The sequence below is a fragment of the Larimichthys crocea genome, chromosome IV, assembly GCF_000972845.2.
Source record: "Larimichthys crocea isolate SSNF chromosome IV, L_crocea_2.0, whole genome shotgun sequence".
Taxonomy (NCBI): domain Eukaryota; kingdom Metazoa; phylum Chordata; class Actinopteri; family Sciaenidae; genus Larimichthys; species Larimichthys crocea.
In genome coordinates, this window is record NC_040014.1 from 5,239,344 (window position 1) to 5,258,826 (window position 19,483).

The 19,483-nt window shown below is 40.3% G+C and overlaps 2 protein-coding genes across 2 annotated transcripts; one reads left to right on the forward strand and one right to left on the reverse strand.

The window, feature by feature from the left end:
• Positions 1 to 523: 523 nt before the first annotated feature.
• Positions 524 to 4,212, forward strand: LOC104923800 (myb-like protein J). The gene is made up of 3 exons (XM_019260243.2): positions 524 to 639; positions 891 to 967; positions 2,162 to 4,212. Exons 2-3 carry the CDS (start codon positions 908 to 910, stop codon positions 2,741 to 2,743), a joined length of 642 nt encoding a protein of 213 aa, XP_019115788.1. The 5' UTR covers positions 524 to 639; positions 891 to 907; the 3' UTR covers positions 2,744 to 4,212.
• Positions 4,213 to 10,597: 6,385 nt separating this feature from the next.
• Positions 10,598 to 16,650, reverse strand: spp1 (secreted phosphoprotein 1). The gene is made up of 8 exons (XM_010736988.3): positions 16,532 to 16,650; positions 13,694 to 13,765; positions 13,486 to 13,530; positions 13,329 to 13,397; positions 12,818 to 12,880; positions 12,566 to 12,715; positions 12,108 to 12,440; positions 10,598 to 11,788 (listed from the first exon to the last, which is right to left on the reverse strand). The coding sequence occupies exons 2-8, from the start codon at positions 13,745 to 13,747 to the stop codon at positions 11,369 to 11,371; spliced, it is 1,134 nt and encodes a 377-aa protein (XP_010735290.3). The 5' UTR covers positions 13,748 to 13,765; positions 16,532 to 16,650; the 3' UTR covers positions 10,598 to 11,368.
• Positions 16,651 to 19,483: the final 2,833 nt, after the last annotated feature.

Here is a 19,483-nt window from a genome sequence, read left to right on the forward strand (position 1 = left end):
AGAGTCTTGGGGCTCAACATATCATTTAATGTAATATAAACATCACACATCCGCTGGGACAAGTTGATGAAGAGTGATTAAACACAGTATTTTATAGATAGACAAATTATGAGCTAAATCAACACCTGTCTGAGATGCTAAGACACACAAAAGTGGTGTTTGTTGCAGGAACATGTTATTAGATTGTACTTCTGTTGTTACTATTTCATCCACCACATAGGTGTGTTCCCCAAGACAAATTAAAGACAACTGGTGTGTTGCTGCATCTAAAAATATCTGTGCATTTGCCAGAAAAAAAATCCATAACTCATGAAACAAAATAAATAACTCTGATTCAGCACGTGGGTGTAAATGTGTGGTAAACTTCCTGTCCTGCCCCCCCACATCCCCACCCTATTCCCTGCTGGAGCCCGGGGCAACCCAGTCTTGCCCAATCCTCCCGACTGGTCCCCTGCCCGTCACAGCCCTGCCAAGCCCAGCCTCTTTGTCCGGGCAGCATATATGAGCAGCCGGTCAGTGCAGATAACTTTCTGCATCGACACAGAGTGATCACAGCTGCCCAGAGACCCACTGATTCTGTCAAAGATTTAAGAAAAGTTAGAAAGACGTAGAGGACAGATCTGTTTCTACAGTTAACAGGTAAGTTTTTTAATTCATTAGGAGGTCTAATTAAAATTGTTTATGTTTTAATGTGTCTCATGATGCTTTTGGGGTTAATAAGCAACTTTTAAAACAGTATGTAAATATTTAGAAAACACAAAAGCTTTTATTTCAATAACATTAACTGTTTCATCTTCAGTGTCTTATTACTCCCTGCTTCTGACAGCCGTCTTGCTTCTGGCTTGTGCGTAAGTGACTGTGTTTTTGTTTGTGGCTTCCCTCCTTCGCAGACAAGAACCAATCAGAGATGGAGCTACTGACAACCGCTGTCGTCATCTTCCTTCTTACAACAGCCTGCGCTAAGCCGGTAAGCCAACCACAAACCTACATATGAATCTTCCCTTATCCTCCTCCTTCACTGCTCTTTCTCTTTCAATGTTTTTCTGCTGTTGTTTTGTTGTGGTCAGTCTCACAGCTGCAGATTCTATTTCAGATATTCTGGTTTAAATCATCTGCATTTCTTGTATTCGGGCATGTTGGGACAATTTATGTTGTTGATTGCATATGCATACCTGCTATACTTTTTTGATTTGAATGATCACAGGACCTTTACTTTAAAGTGTTTTATGCCAGCAAAAAACCAAACACAAAAACATTAAAAATTAAAATACTAAAGAGTGAGTAAATAGGCAAATAGAGTGCAGAAGTTATAGATACAGTAACAAATTAAGAACATAGGCACTGTTCAAAAGATTTCCATTGACGATTTCTTAAAGTAGAGCGAAATGCTTCCAATGAAACAAGTTCTGATATTTTTAGTTCAGATTGGAGAGCATTCCACTTTAGACATGGTAAAAATATATCACTGATTAAACATATTAATTCGTAGGGCGGCACGGTGGTGCAGTGGTTAGCACTGTCACCTCACAAGAAGGATCCAGCCTTTCAGTGTGGAGTTTTGTATGTTCTCCCTGTGTCTTCATGGGTTCTCTTTGGGTACTCCGGCTTCCTCCCACAGTCCACAGACATGCAAGTCATCGGTCAACTGGTGACTCTAAATGGCTAAGATTGAAGCTAGACAAAAACTGCAGGCTCTGACCATTTGAGGCTAGGTACAAAACAAGTCAATCTTTAGGTGTTGAGCAGGTGTTCAATGTTGTGAAGTGACCGGTGTCTTTAATTTCTGATTGTACATAACCCTCAGCATGTGTGCTTGTTGAAAAGGGGGGGGGGGGGGGGGGATCACTGCTAATAGGCTACAGGGTTCTGGTCAGAAACTATCAGTAGCACACAACAGAAGTTGACGGTCATCGGATTGTGAACGCTAGCTTGCTGTCAGATGATCATTACAGTCACCATTCAGAAAATGAAATATTCCTGAAATGCTACAGATCATATGATTGCTTAAGTGTGTCTGTGAATCTTCATGTCAATCACATGCTGCAGAATCGTCCAGTAAAAATGTGATATTTACACATATTAAGCTGGGAAATCAGACAGACCATTATCAATTTTATTTATCTGAATCTAACTTGTGCTTCATTTGATATCACTTTCACAGATTGTTCAGCATCGGTATTATGATGCTGACATCTCTGATGATGACTGGAAACAGGAATCACCGGACAGGCACGACTTGCTGTCTTGGCAGCCTAATGAATCTTTCAGCTTTGAAGACTCTTCCTCACAGTCACAGGAATCTTCAGAGCAACAGGAATCTTTAGAGTCACACGAATCTTCAGAGTCACACGAATCTTCAGAGTCACACGAATCTTCAGAGAGTTCAGAAAGTCAGTCTTCAGAAGAGTCCAGTGAGGAAATTAAATTCACTGATCAGCCCACAACGGTCATGACTACCACTGCCATGACAACCACCACGACAGGAGGAGTTAGCGATCTTACCCTGGGACCAGGCCCAGTGAGCACAGATGGGCCAAATGTGACGCCCCCGGCAGCAACAACGACCACACCTAACGTCACATCCAACGTCACATCCAACGTCACGCCCGATGTCACACCTGATGTCACACCCAACATCACACCTGATGTTACACCCAACGTCACATCCAACAATGTGACTCATTGTGTTACTGTGGAGATCCCGACAGCAGCTCCCATAACAGAAAAAAGAGGAGACAACTAAGCAACTGTTCACCGACTGCAATCAACAACCAACAAAGTCCATCAATTCAAAAAGCAAAAAGATGAATATATTGTTACATTGTAACAAGTACAGATATTCAATAAGGTCTAACCTATCACATTCCGCAGCATAAGTTTCTGCTGTCCCATCACACATATGCCACCAGCTAGGCTGTGCCTTGCATTATTTCCAAATCAGAATGTGCCGGTTACTCCAGTAATGGACAAAGATAGGCGACAGGAAATCTTCGGCTCCACAGATATGGTTTCATCCCAACCAGCAGCTCCACCCGAACATCCCTCAGAAAATATCTCTGCAACTAAAATGCAAATCATGGTCTAGTTTAACAAGCAGCCAACACCTAACCAACACTAACCTAAAGACGGAAAGTTCAAATGTGTAGATATAATGTGTATCAATTACAGGATAAATAATGAGCTTCTAGAAAGAACCGTTTTTAGGAAGTCCGTTTTAAGTATGGGTCATACATATTTCAGTAGCCTACACCAGGGACCAAACTTCTTGTGTTAAAGCTGATATTTTCTTACATGTTTGTCATTTTTTTTATTTCTGTTGATACAAGTATCTTCTAAGATTGTGAATAAAACATTCAAGGTGTTAAAAACTCTCTCAGCTGATTCACAGGTTCAGTTTTTACACCCGATGCTTCGATTTTCCTGTGTCTACTGATAGTCATTATTAAATGCTGTGTTTTACATATTGTTTTTCAGATAGACTCTTTCATTGTTACATTGTTTCAGGTTTTTGTTTCTTTTTCTTGTTGTCTGATATGACGTGCAGTGTTTTAGCTGCGAAGACCTACCACTCATGGTAACAGAACATGAACAAAACTCTGCTGTGTTTATCTTTGAGTATTAACTGGTTGGGAAAGTATGGAAAGGATACTTTTGGGGTTTTCTTCCAGTGTGCCAAAAATAGTTGAATTGTTGGTGCTTCTACATGGATGTACTCCTGAAATAGTGCTTAAAGTATTTATTTAGATTTTTTTTAGTGTTACAAAAGGATTTTCTGAGTTGCACCTGCAGCACAAGCTTGTTAAAACGAGTAGATGATAGTAGATGATTGTCGCTACATGTATTGCATCGTAAGACACAATAAGAGTCGACCTTCTGCATGAAGCATCCTGAGCATGCATCCCACAGCAGTGTGTTTATAGGCTGTGGTGGGTGCATCCTGTTTGTCTTGTTAGCTCTCGTCTGTTGTCTGTGCACGCTGAATAAAACTGAGTTATTGCCACAGTGGGTTGCTGTAATTATGGTTGGTGAATTCATCTTTTCCCAAATTAAACATGGCTTTGAAGACTTGACAATACCTTAATGTTGTCGCTGTGTTTCTGCTTGAACATGTGTTTTGCTTTATTTTGTTGAACTGGATCCGATGTGCGTAACTGAATGTGTTGTATAACAGTATTGTTTTGTCTTCTAATAAAAAATAAAGTATTGAAATTATATTGAAATTGTCATATTTGTAAAATAACTGGGTTATTGATTAGGGTTCAAAGGTTTGTCAAACTATTTTGGCTCTTGACTATGTTTACTCTACCAATTAGGTCACGTGAATATGAGTGTAACAATGGAGCTGAAAAAAACAATATATTTCAAAACTCATTTACAATTAAATTCTCACAAAGATGTTTCAACTGTACAGTATAAACATGAGAAATAAAGAGGAGATCTTGTTTCGGATACAAGATTTATTCAACTTTTTTCTGACACTGTTTTATTATGTGGGTTTATGTGTATGTTTTATATCTATAGCTGCTTTGTCAATGCAGTGAAGGCAAAAAATAAATTAATTGTGGGCCTCACAGCATTGAAAAATTACTTTAAAATGATTCAACAGCAACATATCCTTCCAGATACAATGCGTCCATTGCTATTATGATCCACAGACTTCACTGTTTTTTTTTTTTACTGGAACTACATCATACCAAAGAAACAGTCCTTATGAAAAGAGTTGAAAGCACTGAAAATGCTAATCTGCTAGATTAAGTGAGAATATGGGTTAATGAAATATGAGAGAACTGCTTCATGTGAGCAACAGATTGTCCTGTAATGTAAATGTCAGATAAGGCTCAGACTAGGGGTGGGCGATATATCGAATATACTCGCATGCGTACTTTTTGTATCAAGTGAGGAGAGACAAGGCCCACTGGCCCACTCCGGAGGCGTACGTGCCGGTCACGGCCGTGCCGCGATCACCGGAGCAGATAGCTGGCAGCCAATCATTTTTGACTCAACAGATGCTTTTTATGATCTCTTCCATGTCGGAGAAGCAAAGTCAGCTGTTTGTTGTTGCTGTTTTCTTTATACACAGTTTATCACGGGGTCTCGCGTACGTCCAGGATTCTCGCGTGAATACGGCCAGCTCGCTACGCTGCCAAGACACGCCCGGTGTGAGTTGACGCAGGACGCAGCTAAAACGCGGCGCAGCCGTTACTAATCTAATAGAAGGGTCTACTTAAATCATAATACTGATGTTATTTTTTGCATCAAAGGGTTGAATTTAACATTCATAGTGATTTACAGGAGAAATAAAAATATCGAGATATATATCGTGTATCGCAATATAGCTTAAAAATATTGAGATATTGCTTATAGGCCATATCGTGCAGCCCTAGCTCAGACTATTTCCTGCTTCAGTGTCCTAACAAAGACAGCATACTGTACTGGCTCCATTTGTTGTATCATACTTCCGTTAATCATTTTTTCTTATTGCTCAAAGGACATGATCACTGCAGAGCTTCCTGTTCATTCCCTTTACCTCAAGTCTTCAAATCATGTTTTCAGAGCCAGCAAGATGGACCAGAAGCCCCATCTAGTGGAGAAAGTCATTTACTGCAGCCTATGTCAATCTTTGGGATGTTAAACAGGTTTCTGTCTGCTCCTGTGCACAAAGCCAGGTCCATGAAGAAATGTCAGACACAGAGCTCTGATCTCAACCCCATCTGACACCTTTAGGATGAACAATAACACTAACTGTGAGTCAGCTTTTATCACCCGTCATCGGCGTTAGACCACACAAATGCTCTTCTGTCTGAATGAGAACAAATTGCTGCAACCAGGTCCCAAAAACTTGTGGATCGACTGAAACCAGAGGAATTGAGGCTGCAATAGCAGCAGGCAAATGTCTGTGGTTTTGGAATGACATGTTCCACAATCACATCTGGGTATTAAAGATGTAATCATACGTTTATATTTTTCTTGTGGCACGCAAAATGAGTAAGAGGAGAGACAGCACACCTACTTACATAAAAGACGATTGAATGAATTCCATGAATCCAACATAGGATGGGTTCACTTCGTTCAAAGTAAAAAAAAAGTTCAAAAAGTTGCAAATTTATATCCAACTAAAAAGTACATAAGAATCTTTGATCTGCAAACATGGACGGTGACATTCAGTCAGTGACGACAGCTCAGCGACAGCAAGTTCAGTAAATTAGAGACTTTCTAACCATAAAGGGTAGCGCTACACGAGAGAGACTGCGGTAGGTCCATTAAAATCCTGGATGTTGTTTTTCTTTTCATTTTCTTAAAAAAGTGACATGATTTATTGATCAGTTCTTCATGCCTCAAACCCTACTTCAGCTCTCACTATGACTCATGTAGTAATCACAATCAGCCAATTATCCTGTTTTATTTTAGTCATCAACGCAAAAGTTCAGCTCAGCTCATATACTTGCTGGATGAGCTGTCAGCGGCCCACCCTGAAGGAATGGGCCTGATGCCAAGGTGAAGAAGAGGGCAAGAGGGACTGACAACAACCCCTGCAGGACTAGAACAGCATTCAATAACTAAAAAAACCTGTGAAGAAACAAAGTTTTTCAGAAGTCTGGTTGGGACTACAAATCTTCTCTTCTCTTTGTCTTAAAACAAGAGAAGAAGAGATCAGGTCTTCTTGTACCATCAACTGTCTACACTTCGTATCAGGCTAAAACATAAGTCCTCAGGTGTAAAACCTACATATCTCACATATATATTTCATATTTTTTACACATATTTATATTGTTTTGTCTTGAATTTTGATAGTTCGCATGTATTTTTTCATACTAGTCGTTTAGCACAGTGTGTAACACATATTGTTTGTGTATGCAGGAGTTTAAATGGCATTTGGGAGGCAGGGGAACCTCTATAGTCCAAGGAGTGTGTGGGAAGGGGCGCAGTGACCCACATCTGTCTGCTGCATGTGATAATCTGCTGCTTCAATCTGTTTTATAATCATTGTAGTGGCTAAATGTCTCCGGTCATGATCTAAACAGTTTCTTCTTAGAGTTTCAAACAAGTAACCACTCTTAGACAGAAAGAACGAGTCTACACGTGTTAAAGTTTGAACAACGATGACGACGGTAGAAAACAGTGTGTTCGCCCCGTCTTTACTGAAGCATTCTCACATATGACAAACACACAACCTTTTACATTCAACAGATGCGCGAGCTCCATAACGTCATTGCTCAGCGTCAGTTCTTATTGGCTATTCATTCTGGAACATTATAAGCATTAAACTGAATGCAGGCAGATTATACTAAATACAAATTATAAATCTATTATCACAATTATTAATGTAATCTTACATATTTCTGTAATATGCAAATATTGAATATATCAAAATAATAATAATAACTATTAAATATGAGCTTACACTACTGAATAGAAAATGGCACCAATAATCATCTTCAATCTTGAAGATGTCTACGGAGCTCAGAAAGTGACATCAGACAAGTCAAAAAATATATCATTAAATACATTCATTAATAATATTTAAATGAAATATTTAAATGCACATATGAAAAGTCAAAAGTTTTCATGTATCATGCATGTGTCATATGCAGCTACAAGTGTCTCTGCACAACAACAAACAATCTCAAATCACAGTCAACAGAAGGCTAAAAAAACTAAACTAAACTGGAGAACATCGACATGTTTTTTAACCTCTGCTGTCTGTGTGAACAGCAGCTTGACTTAAATATTTAAATACTGTAACCTCCAGGACAACCGTACAGCAAAAATACACAGTGTAGATAATTAACTATCAGTATAGAAAGCAGGGAGCAGGCACACACACACAGAGTTACTCACGTTTGATGCTGGACCCTTTTCTTCTTCCCTTCATGGAGGTGAAGTTGTTAAATTAAATTAAATGTCTCACCGGCCATTTTATTTAGTTTGTTGACAGACTCACCTCCTCCCTCCATCACTAACAAGAGCTATGAGCCACACTGAAAAACAAGCTAACCACCTGGTCTGACTGAAATGGCGTAGCTAACTTTGTTGAACGAGTTTACAGAGACAGAGACTGACTCCAGTTCAACTTTCTTTCAAACTTTAACGAGAACAGTTGTTTTCTGACAGTGTGGCTGTTTGTCTTGAGTAGACACAACCTGCAGCCTCAGTTATCACCTTCACAGGTGATAGCCATTAACTAGAGGGCGCTGTTTCCCGCCTTGTAGTCCATCCATCCACAGCTGGAGTCTATCCCAGCTGACTTAAAGAGGCAAGAGGGGGTACAGTACGCCCTGGACCAGTCACCAGCTTATTGCAGGGCACAGAGACACAAGCAACCATTCACACTCACATTCACATCTACGAACAATTTAGAGTCATTAATTAACCCATTAGGGTCTTTGGACTGTGGGAGGAAGCTTTGGTGGCCGCACAGACACACAGACACACAGACACAGGGAGAACATGCAACCTCCACAGAGAGTCCTGGTTTGTCTTTGTTCCTCTGATAAAACACACACAGAGGAACCTACTTTGCTATTCATAGTCACAGTGGTGTCTTCTTGCACATTTATGTTGCCTGTGTTCACTTAAATAATGACACCTTTTACAGCGTCTGTCTTTATTTTGTCCTGAGGGATAATAAATCAAACCATGGGCTGTCTGTGATGAACTGACTAACATTTAAGAGTCTTTGTCATGGTAGGCTTAACATAGGTTAATTTTAGAAGTGTTATTGAATATATGCTTATATATATATATATATATATATATATATATATATATATGTGTGTGTGTGTGTGTGTGTGTGTGTGTGTGTTCCAGTTTTGTTACTTTTTGTTTGCAATCCTGCAAATACTGAAAGAGAAATGATAAAAAATTGCTCTGTTTTCTAAACATCACTGTCACCATGAACGTATCCTCAGATTCACTGTTCAGCGTTTCGACATGAACGACATCAATCTTACATGTTTACCTGTCTCGTCTTTCCACCTTAGGGGCTCCGCTGGCGCAGTCTGGGGGCACCGTCGGTACGAAGGCTGTAATCAGTGTTTATGTGTCTGTGCAGCGTTTGACAGGAGGTGGGGACATTAACAGATGAGGAGATGAAGTCTAGATGAAAACTAGATGCTTCGATATGAGATTTGTGTAGAAATCATGTTGCTGTTTGTTCTTAACACATATGCCTACAGAGGACACAAATGGGTCTTCACTGAAGTTTTGGATAAAAACATACATTGTTTCTTAATTTCATATTTTAACTTTAAATATCAAAACTACAACTATACACTGATCAGAATGTGAACTGATATTTGTGTCACACAGCAGCAGAATCACGCCCTGCTCCTAATCAACACACATTTTTGCAACAAGTCATGACTTGCTTGTACCCTGGCTCTGTGTTAGATAGTTATTAATGGGTGAAATTATGGAAATATGCAAAGAATAAGTTCTAACAGAGCAGAACTCAGAAGTTACTTACTGATTCATAGTTGATTTTCTTTTTTTAACCTCACCGTAACCCTGTGCGTGTGTTCGTAAGTCTTTCATGTGTCTAAGAATTAGGCCTTGATCGAGCCTTGCACCCGACTGATGCGTTGATACCCGATGACATGAGTGAGGAGGAGGTCGACCCACTAAACCGAGCTGTGCTGCCCACTGTTGTTGCGCTAAATGAAGTCACCCAGATTAAGGAAGACATATGTGTCACTGTCGATGCTCGTATACAGACTCTATACACTGTGCTGAGAGATGGCTACAACTAAAAAAGAAATGCAATCTTCCATTACAGGCCCAGAGAAAACTACAGCCTCGCACGAGAACACTATCAGAGAAATAGAGAAGTTGCACCATTCAGATGAGGTCCCCACGCTCCAACGTCATGACATACGCTTAAACTCTGAAGTTGACTAACTGAGAAATGTCACAAACAGTGACATAATCTTTAGTTACCAATGTTTATTTCTCAGACTTTAATAAAGCCGTTCACTGGTTACTTATTTCACCATGATGGATGGGATGATATCAACAGTCTAGACCAAGACGGTGAACGATGGGGTTAGGTTGTCTGATTCCATTGGGCATCAAATGGAATGGTTATACAAGTTTTATTTGTATAACCAATTTGTAATACAACCAGATTGATATATTTTTTCGCACAAATGATGTGTGTTCATGCTGTGCAGGAATAATTCCAAATTTTTGGGTTTTTATTGAAGATCATCTCAATGCCATGTCTTTGTATTATGTATGGAGCCGAACTTAGGAGGCGATTAGTCTAGATTAGCGCAGAAGCATCGTGCTTAGCTTCTTGCGCAACAACCTGGAGTTTGACGTTGCTGCAATGTTCTACTGTATTTGTGTGTTAATTGGTGAGCTTTAGGGGTGTTGGTAGCATTATTTTTTAAATTTGAACAGAGCCCGACCCTAATTCATGCCAATGTTGAAATATTCCTTCAAAATAAGGGCTGGTTTATGCTTCAAAACAAAATTCTCTATTTTTTAGTCCACCCTATTTGAGCATTTCTATTTATCGTTATTATATGACTCTGTTGTTTTTTTCCCCCCCCCCCCCATTTTTACATCAAAAACAACAACAACCAGCATGTCTTTTTATGAAAAAGAACTTTAATATTTTAGAAATGGTACAATATGATACATTACAGTAAACAACATGGGACAAACAACATGTAGTGTAGGCAGGAACTGTGCAAATGAATAGGACTGTGTGTGAGTTTGTCATTGTTTACATTGTGTACACCCTTTTATCTACACTAGCAGATTTGATACTAGCGAGCAACGAAGCTAAGCTACACAGGCAGCATGTATGGCTTAATGTCAAGTTTAAATTCTATGATGCATGAAATGATTACACATATTTAAATAAACTGTGCAACTTATTTTATGAGCACAAAAACAACATAGGTTTGCATATTGCAGTTATTAGTTATTGATTAAATGCAGTGTTGTGCTAGTGTAGATATCAGGACTCAGCTGTGTTGGTTTCTTTGTTCTTTTCTCTTTTTTGACCTTTACCCAGCAGTAACTGAGGGGACAGGGGAGAGGGCAAAGGTCAACCTCCTGTTGCAGGTAGCAGTCGTCAATTCCAACATCCTATGGAGTTACATTGACCACTTTTCCCCTGCGGGGTCAAACATTAGGTTTACCAGGGCAACTAGACCACAGGGTGCAGGAGTTATTGGTTTATTCCACAAATAATCACAAAAACATTGGCTGATCATCAATCAATAGTAATTAAACCTTGGCCGTCCCTGTTTGGCCCTGCAGTGGAAGGTGGCTCTGGAGGGTTTTTTGCACCTGGATGCAGCATGTGCTCTTTGTGTGAATGTAACTGACACTCTAACCCTTCCTGGATGATCAGGGTTTATTTGGCAGTGACGACCATTGGCATGTCAGTGACGGTTTCAGGTGTTGCTGCCTCCTCATCTGAATCACTCTCGGCGCTGTCACTCTCATCTGAGTCGGTGTCAGCGGCTCCAGGCGTGGCTGTGGCCTCCTCGCTGCTCTGGCTCTCTTCGTCCTCTGCCTCCTGGCTGGCGCTGGCGCTGTCGCTGGTGGTGCTGGCGCTCTCCTCTTCTTCTTCTGTTTCCTCTGGGGTGCTGGAGCTCTCGCTTTCGCTGGTGGTGGCGTCGCTGGTGCTAGTGCTCTCCTCCTCTGGGAGGGCAGCCTGACGGGCGGTGATGTCCTGGTCCTGAGAGGTGCCAGAGGAGGCGTCCAGGCCCTGGCTCTCAACATCAGGAGTGCTGGTGTCTTCCTCCAGGATATCGGTGTGGACCTGAATAGCCTAGAGGTGAGAAAGAGGAGGTATGGGAAGGTAAGTTTTGTTTGTCTGGTAACAGTACATAAAAAATGGCACTTATATACAGTATTATTTGTCTAGACACTGAAAGGGCATGAAGTAAGGAAGGTGCTGGAAGGTTTTGTGGAGTTTAGTTTTAAACACCAGCTCTGGTTCTGCATTTTGTAAACACTGTCCACGTAGGTAGAGTAGTACAAGGTAGGAAGTAGTAAATGTGTGGTTATTGGGCAGGTTGACTAATGCCAAGTTGGCTTGGACTGTATTGACAGCCAAACATTCTCAGGAAGCTCAAATGAACCTGTACCTTGTACACTTGCAGTGACTTCTCCACTTCATTGCCGCCCGTCATGTCGTAGGCCATCTTCTTTCCTGTGCCGACAAACTCGTAGGACTTGTAGTCAGCAGGAACCTTGTGGTAGGATTTGTCCTCTACGTAGACAATAGATTTATAGTCGCTGGGGTAACCTCCCAAGCTGTCGCCACGGGATGTGTCGGTGACGATGGTAGGCTCGATGGACTCAGGAGTGGTCTCAGCCACAGGTTCTTCTGTAACGATCACAGGGGTGACGGTGGAGGGAGCAGGGGTGGAGGACTCGCCTGACTCTGAGCTGTCGCTGGATTCATCCTCGTCGGTATCCTGGAGAAACAGAGGTGGGAGATGAGCTATCAGAGAGCTGGTAAGTGAGCCATATATACTGTGCAGACATACTGTATAATTATGCATGAAAATAAATAATGTGTTACTGGTGTGTTTTTACTCACGCTCTCCTCTGTTTCATTGTCATCATCGTCACTGTCTTCACTGTCCTTGCTGTTGACAGAGGCTGTGTCTGAGGTCGAGGCTGGGTCTGAGGTCGAGGCTGTGTCTGAGCTGGCAGATTTGACTTCTACTGGAGCTTCTGCTGCCACTTGCTGCAAAAAAACATTCAAACAAAAAGTCAAAAGAAGAATGTGATGTATGTAATGTAGAAATTATGACCAACCGGATTTCAATTATTGATTTGATTCTCTTACCTCGTCTTCTTCTGAAGTCTCTGTGCTCTCGTCCGAACCGGCTGCAGCTGCTGCCACAACGTTCTGCAACATCAGACACAATGAATTTCATTGATCCTCTTTTTACCTTTGACTTCTTATTTTATTGCATCTTTATTCATGTCTCAGGCAAAGTCCGGCCAAAGAAAACTAATTAGTAGAAGCTCTTTGCCTTTGTAGCATCACCAGATGTCAGCGTCTCCCTTAAAGGCAGCTCTTTGGTCTCTGAAATGTTAGACTCCAGAGAACCCCAAACAGTTAAGGTGACCAGGGAGTCCACATAGTGGTGGTATACTGACAGGGAATGCACTAGGCCTACATCATACCTGTACGTCTATATTTGAATGCATGGACCACTGCATATAGTGGGCCTCATATGTACAAAGGCCATATTTTTATTCGTGTTTTACTTTTGCACATTCCAAATTCAAATTTTGCAAATTTGTTGGGTGGTATCCACTTTTGGAGGCCCTGGGGTGAAGGAATATTTTACCTGTACAGGTGCTGCAGGGGCCTGAGGAACCACTGCTGCCTGTTTCCTGAGGGCTGGAGGTCGTCTCACCTGTGGACAAGACCAACAACAGTCAATATGGAAGTCTCTCTCTGCGTGTGTTTCTGTCAATGTCTCTGTCTCTTTCTCAGACACTTACCATTTCCTCAGAGCTCTCTGAACTGTTGCTAACAACTCTTCTCACCTAAAAAGCAAACAGATATACACAAATTGAATCAAAAGGAAGTAAATACACCAACACAGACTAATGTCAGAAATAGAATGTGAAAGAACAAAGCTGCTTTTGCTGTAGCTCAGCTCAGCAAAAGTTATTTTGAAGTTTTGACTTGACAGGGAAAATGACTTACCGGCCGGCAGAGAACTGTAGCGAACAGCAGAACAAAAACAATGGCCACTTTCATTGTGTCACAGTTTGGTGTCTGGACAGGGAGAAAACCAGAAAAACGGAGGATTAAGTCACACAATAAAACAACATCTTATAAGACAATAAAAACAATAAAACATAATCACGACAAGCACGGCTCGTACAACACTAAAATACTCAAGGTCATAACTTCACAGGAAACACAATGACATGCCAAACTGAAAATGAGCTGCAAGCCTCGTCTGTAAAAACCCCTCGCCCAGATTCCTTCCTAAAAATGTCGCATGCCGCATGGTCACATGACTGTTAACTAGCAGTAGCACTTCCTGGGACCATGTATGTCACGGGAAGTCATTAAGTCCTTAATTACAGACCTAAACGAGTGGTTATGTGTCTCTGACAACTTTGTTCGATACAGACAAACATTTTCTCTGCCATCAAAGAGAGAAAATCACATCTTTTGGTTCGTGGTTTGTTGTTTCTGGATGATTCTGGTCCAAAAGATGCGAGAAAATACGTATCCCAGAAAAAAAAATCTAAACTAGCATGGAAACAATTCAATGCTGACTCAGTCTGACTCAAATATATAGTTTAATTTCTATAAAAGTCTTTTCTTAAAAACATTGGGCTTTTTTATAAACATTAATCAAACAGAAGGAAATGGAGCAATTGTTGGGGACTATTTTCAGCAGTGGAGTAATACACAATTTGTGCTCTAGTGAGTATTCACAGTAGCAAAATATTGTATTTGGGATTAAATCAAAATAAAACACAGTGTGTGTTTGTGGTAATGAGTGAACAAGCCACCCAGTGCAGCAGTGGCTTGGTTTTTAATAGTTTTTGGACAACAATGGAGCTCTATGACTCAGAGGAAGAAGATATATCAGACTTTGTCTTCACAGACAATACTTGTTAGTGGGATGAGTTTATTGTTGGTTTTGGTCTTTTCATGGGCGACATTTAGTTTTACTAAAGAAAGATGTTTCGGGGTTATTTTTACCTGTATATCAGTGAAATGTCAGCATGATATCAGTATGTTTTCACTGCAGGTATTAAAGCTTGCTAACAGAAGATTTATAAACATATCGTTTTCCCCTCTACCAGTATAACAAGATGGTTATATGTATGCCGCGGGAGGAGCAGTCTGAGAGTCTGCCTTCTGTCTTTAATGATGGACTCTTCCTATACTGTGTAATTCACCAGGTTATAACTGGAAAGCCACAAAGCAGCAGAATCTTGACAGACGCCCATATTACTGTACGCATGTGTGTATTTCTGTACATCTATCTTTGTGAGGACAAGAGGACTGTGAGTCTCAGACCCTGAGAGAAGACAGTCTTCTAAGGGCTGGGTTAGGATTTGGTTGTAGATTTAAGGCTAGAATTAGCTTGAGGATAATGTCTAGGATTAGGGGCTACTGAATGTGTTCTGTTCTTGTAAGTCTGTTTAGATTTAGGTTACGGTAAGGATGAGTGTTAGACATGTAGTTGTGGCAGTTAAAGAAAATGTTTGACAGGTTGATGAATATGCAAGTTAACTTAGAACATTTATACCAGTTTCATATCTGCATGTAAAGGCTAGCTAAAGCTAGAAGAGAATTAGTTTATCTTAAAGACTGGAAGCTGGAGTAAGTTATTTACTCAGTGTGGTTAGCCAGGGCTGGTCCTGGTTATGTCATAATCCAGAGGTTAGTTTCCTGCTGCCCACAGCCATTCCTGCCCTGGTGTCAGTGTGTCACTAATCAGCCAATCAAACACAGCCGCCCCAGCTTCACTTTGGAGAAATTGAAGGCGTACTTCCTCCGCCATAAAGTCTTAAAAAAGAACTCGCAATTAAGTGCAATGAAGTGCAGAGCTTATTGGGCGGATAACCAAACCCTCCTGTGGGTTTAATGACGGTTTACTCAACACGGACTTTTAATTTCTGATCATGTTGAGCAAGTGTTTGAGAATGAGTCAAAAGGAAGCTGGAGGTTGTTAGTAAATGTAGAGCTGCAGAAGTGACCCTTTACACCAAGTACACTGCAAATTTTAAGTTTGTTTTTACTTAAACTAAATACAGAGTTACTTTCAACCTGTTTCAAAATCAGAAGAACTTGTTTTTTTAATTGTTATTATCTGGAAACTACACTGTATGAAGCAGATTACAGTGCTAGAATCAGAACAAATGACATTAGCGCTTTAAAAAGATTTAAAATAAGTTGATTGTATTAGATTTGAGTTGAGAAGAATAACTAAAGTCTAAGACTAAAGACTTAGACAAAGGTTAACAAACTACATAGCCAAAAGTATGTGGACACAAGAAATGTTCAACAGATGACAGATGGACATATTCCAAACACCATGGGCATCAATCTGCATTCTTCTGGTTTCAGGCTTCCCACCAGTTGATGGAAACTGGCTGCAGGGATTTGCTCCCATTCAGCCACAAAAACATTAGTGAGGTCCAACACCAGTTCATGAGTGTCGGATGAGGCTGAAGTCTGGGCTCTGTGCACAGTAAAGAGCCCTCTCCACATTGTTGTCTAAAAGATCACTGCATGTTGTAATATTAAGATTTCCAAAAGTATGCAAAAGTATGTATGTAAGAGGTGTCCTCGTACTTTTGGCCATAAAGTGTTTCTCAAATGCATGAAAGAACTTCAGAGCTTTTCATACTGCATGTTTCTAAATGTTGAATTGTATTCTTTGAGCTAAATAAAGCATATTTCCAGCAGCTTCTGCAAATATTACACCTGCCCTGAAAACACCCATCACACCACTCAGAGCAAACACTTTGCACAGTAAACACAATGTTCAGTTTGTCATATTTTCATTCTGACCTTGTTTGCAGTCGGAGGAAGCTTGAGGAGTTGAGCGGGCTGCAGACTGCGGCGCACAAACAGACAGACGTGGTTTGTCTTGAGTTTTATCTCCTGGGTTTCCCTGGATGTTGTTCGCTCCTCAGTGATGCTGCTGCTGAGATCGAGGCTCCCGGTTGGTTTATAAACCCTCCAGCCTCCGGCAGCATCCAATCGGCACAGAGCTTGTGATGTCATGAGGTTAACCGCTCTGTGGTCCTCCTCTCTCTCTCTCTCCCTCTCTCTCCCACTCTTCCTGTGGTGATGTGGGGGCACACACACACACACACACACACACACACACACACACACGCACACACACAATGCAAAGACAAATGTATAAAGAAACATTCAGACATTTACAGCCCAGACAGAAGCATGTGAATGTATTTTTTTACCCTCCTCTCTCTCTCTCTCTCTATCACACACACACACACACACACACGCACGCACGCACGCACGCACGCATGCACACACACACACACACACACACACACTCCTTAGTTAATTTAAGGACATGTAGTGGCAGGCTCTGGGAAAAACTGCAGCATACAGTATAGTGGTGGGTGGGATGTCAGTGATTCAGCTTCCTCACAGACAGAAGGAACTCATCTGACTGAGGTCTCTGGATAATTTGTCTGCAAGACCAGACTGATTTGTCTTAAATTGTCGAACATGCATAGAGACATGTTTTTGTGTGTGTGTGTGTGTGTGTGTGTGTGTGTGTGTGTGGAACAGTCTGTGTTGTCTTTTTATTAACTGCTGTATGTGTGTGTGTGTGTTTATATCAATCTTTATGGACATATTTGGAGCTCAGATGTGCTCATGGAAAAGCAAATTCAAGTGTTTGAATTATTTATTCTAATGTATTTCATCACAATGTTTAGCGCAACATTACACTACCAGACTACCAGACTCTTTACAGTTTCAATATTTATTCATCACCATGTCATGATGTCTTTTTCAAGTGTAGTTAATTTTATGTGTATAGCTTAAAATCACACAGAGCACACAAACATATGACACCCTCTATTATTACACCACTTCATTCACACAAAGAAGAGCTCTCCAACAAAACCTTTAACGGGAAGATGGAAAAAATGGAAAAACCTCAACAAGAGCAACAAAGTAGTGATCACTCTACCAGAACATAATGAATAAATGTAGACCCGCACAGTAAAATGACAATAAACATGAATAATCATATATGAAGAATATCCTGGAAGGAGTCAAGCAACTTCATGGTTGGCACAGAGCACATGGCTCAAACAGATGCATGCAGGGTCATTTTGCTCAGTGGACTGGTGATAGCCTATCAGGTGTGAGGTGTGAGTGACAGCCAAACAGAGCAGTCTATTGATCAGACACATGTACGGACATTCATCATGAACAACTCCCCTCACCCCCTGCATGAGACTGTGGGGGTCTTAAACAGCTCATTCAGCAACAGACTGCTACTCCCACCATGTAAGAAGGAGCGCTACCACAGGTCCTTCATTCAGCTGTCCCACTTTTTAACACCAGCATGGCTTCATGTAGCACTGTTACCTTTTACTGTGTTAATTATATTTACTGTTATTTCTAATTATATATGCGCATGATACAAATAAACTTGCACATCCGCATACTGGAAGATGTATACAGTGTATATTACTTTTTTTATTTGATTTTATTTGCTGTTTTTTTTTTTTCTTAAATTATGTGTGTGAGCTGCTGTAACCAGGGAATTTCCCTGTGTGCGGTATTTTTAAATTTTTTTAAATTACTTTTTTATCTCACTTATTAGTCCTATTTGACTGACTATTTGACTTGATTTTACTTGTGTACTCAACGGCACAACATTTTGTAACTCATTTGTTTTCACTTTAGAAATATATTATTTTATTTTTAGTATTTTAACAGTTTGTTCTTTTAATTAGCTGACAAATAAATGATGAACTAGATTACATCATTACATGGTACATTATATTACATAGAAGGTTTTACTTTTTAAAAATAGTTTTAAATAACTTTTTTATTCTGACCTAAATATTCTCTGACAAGATCTGTTCATTTTGTTTAGATCCCTTAAATTATTTAGTTTTACATCCTGCTGAGCTCCATATAAATAAGAGTGAGCATTGGGTTACTGCAGGTGGGTAGTATACAGACAGACGTGTAATTTAGATATTACTGTACACTTGCAGCATCGTTGAGACTACGGAATCATTAAACTTGATTGGCTCGTAAAATGTCTGAGTCTGTGTGTGTTGATGTCTGGCTGTTTATATATATACTACACATAAACACTCACATGCAGAGGTGTTTATGTCTAAAGTCATAAATGCTAAAAACACATACCTACACGTTTTCAGACTTATGATAAAAAAAACAGACACACATATAAACGTAGTACTGTACACAACAATAGTTTTTCCCTACTGAACAGAAACATGATGCTTTTCCTAAGATAGCCAACTTTTCTTAATATTCACATATAACTGATGTCTGAGTTCATTGTGCTCCAAAGAGCTCTAGTTCAGTCCAAACACAAATGAATAAAGCTGCTAAAGAAAACTTTACTGTCACCTTTTTAACTAGGTATGTGCTGCATCTCAGGTTTTGCAAAATTGCTGAGGGAAGAACATGATATGTGCTTGTAGCCCATCACCCTGCTATTCACACACACTCCTTTCCAACTTCTTTCACTATCACAGCTAATACTGCAGATTAAACACAAGTTAGTAGTCTAAGTTTTGATCAGTTCGCATAAACTTTGTCAACTTGGGCCACATCTGTTTTTAACAGCTAAAAAAAGTTATACAGACAACAAGTAGTCAGCTTCACAATCAGTTAATAGTGTTTTTATTGTTTAACTGTCCAGCTGAATGTTTTGGTTGACTTTCACTTTTCAAGTGTTACTTTTGGCTGCAGGAAGCAGCTGTTTTCAATGAA

Excerpts from the sequence above, each read along its gene's own strand:
- LOC104923800 (XM_019260243.2), top strand. The coding sequence starts at position 908 with ATGGAGCTACTGACAACCGCTGTCGTCATCTTCCTTCTTACAACAGCC. Across the intron at positions 968-2,161 it reads CAACAGCCTGCGCTAAGCCG|ATTGTTCAGCATCGGTATTA; the intron begins GTAAGCCAACCA and ends TCACTTTCACAG.
- spp1 (XM_010736988.3), bottom strand. The coding sequence starts at position 13,747 with ATGAAAGTGGCCATTGTTTTTGTTCTGCTGTTCGCTACAGTTCTCTGC. Across the intron at positions 12,441-12,565 it reads ACAATGAAACAGAGGAGAGC|GATACCGACGAGGATGAATC; the intron begins GTGAGTAAAAAC and ends CTGTTTCTCCAG. Across the intron at positions 11,789-12,107 it reads AGTCACTGCAAGTGTACAAG|GCTATTCAGGTCCACACCGA; the intron begins GTACAGGTTCAT and ends TCTCACCTCTAG.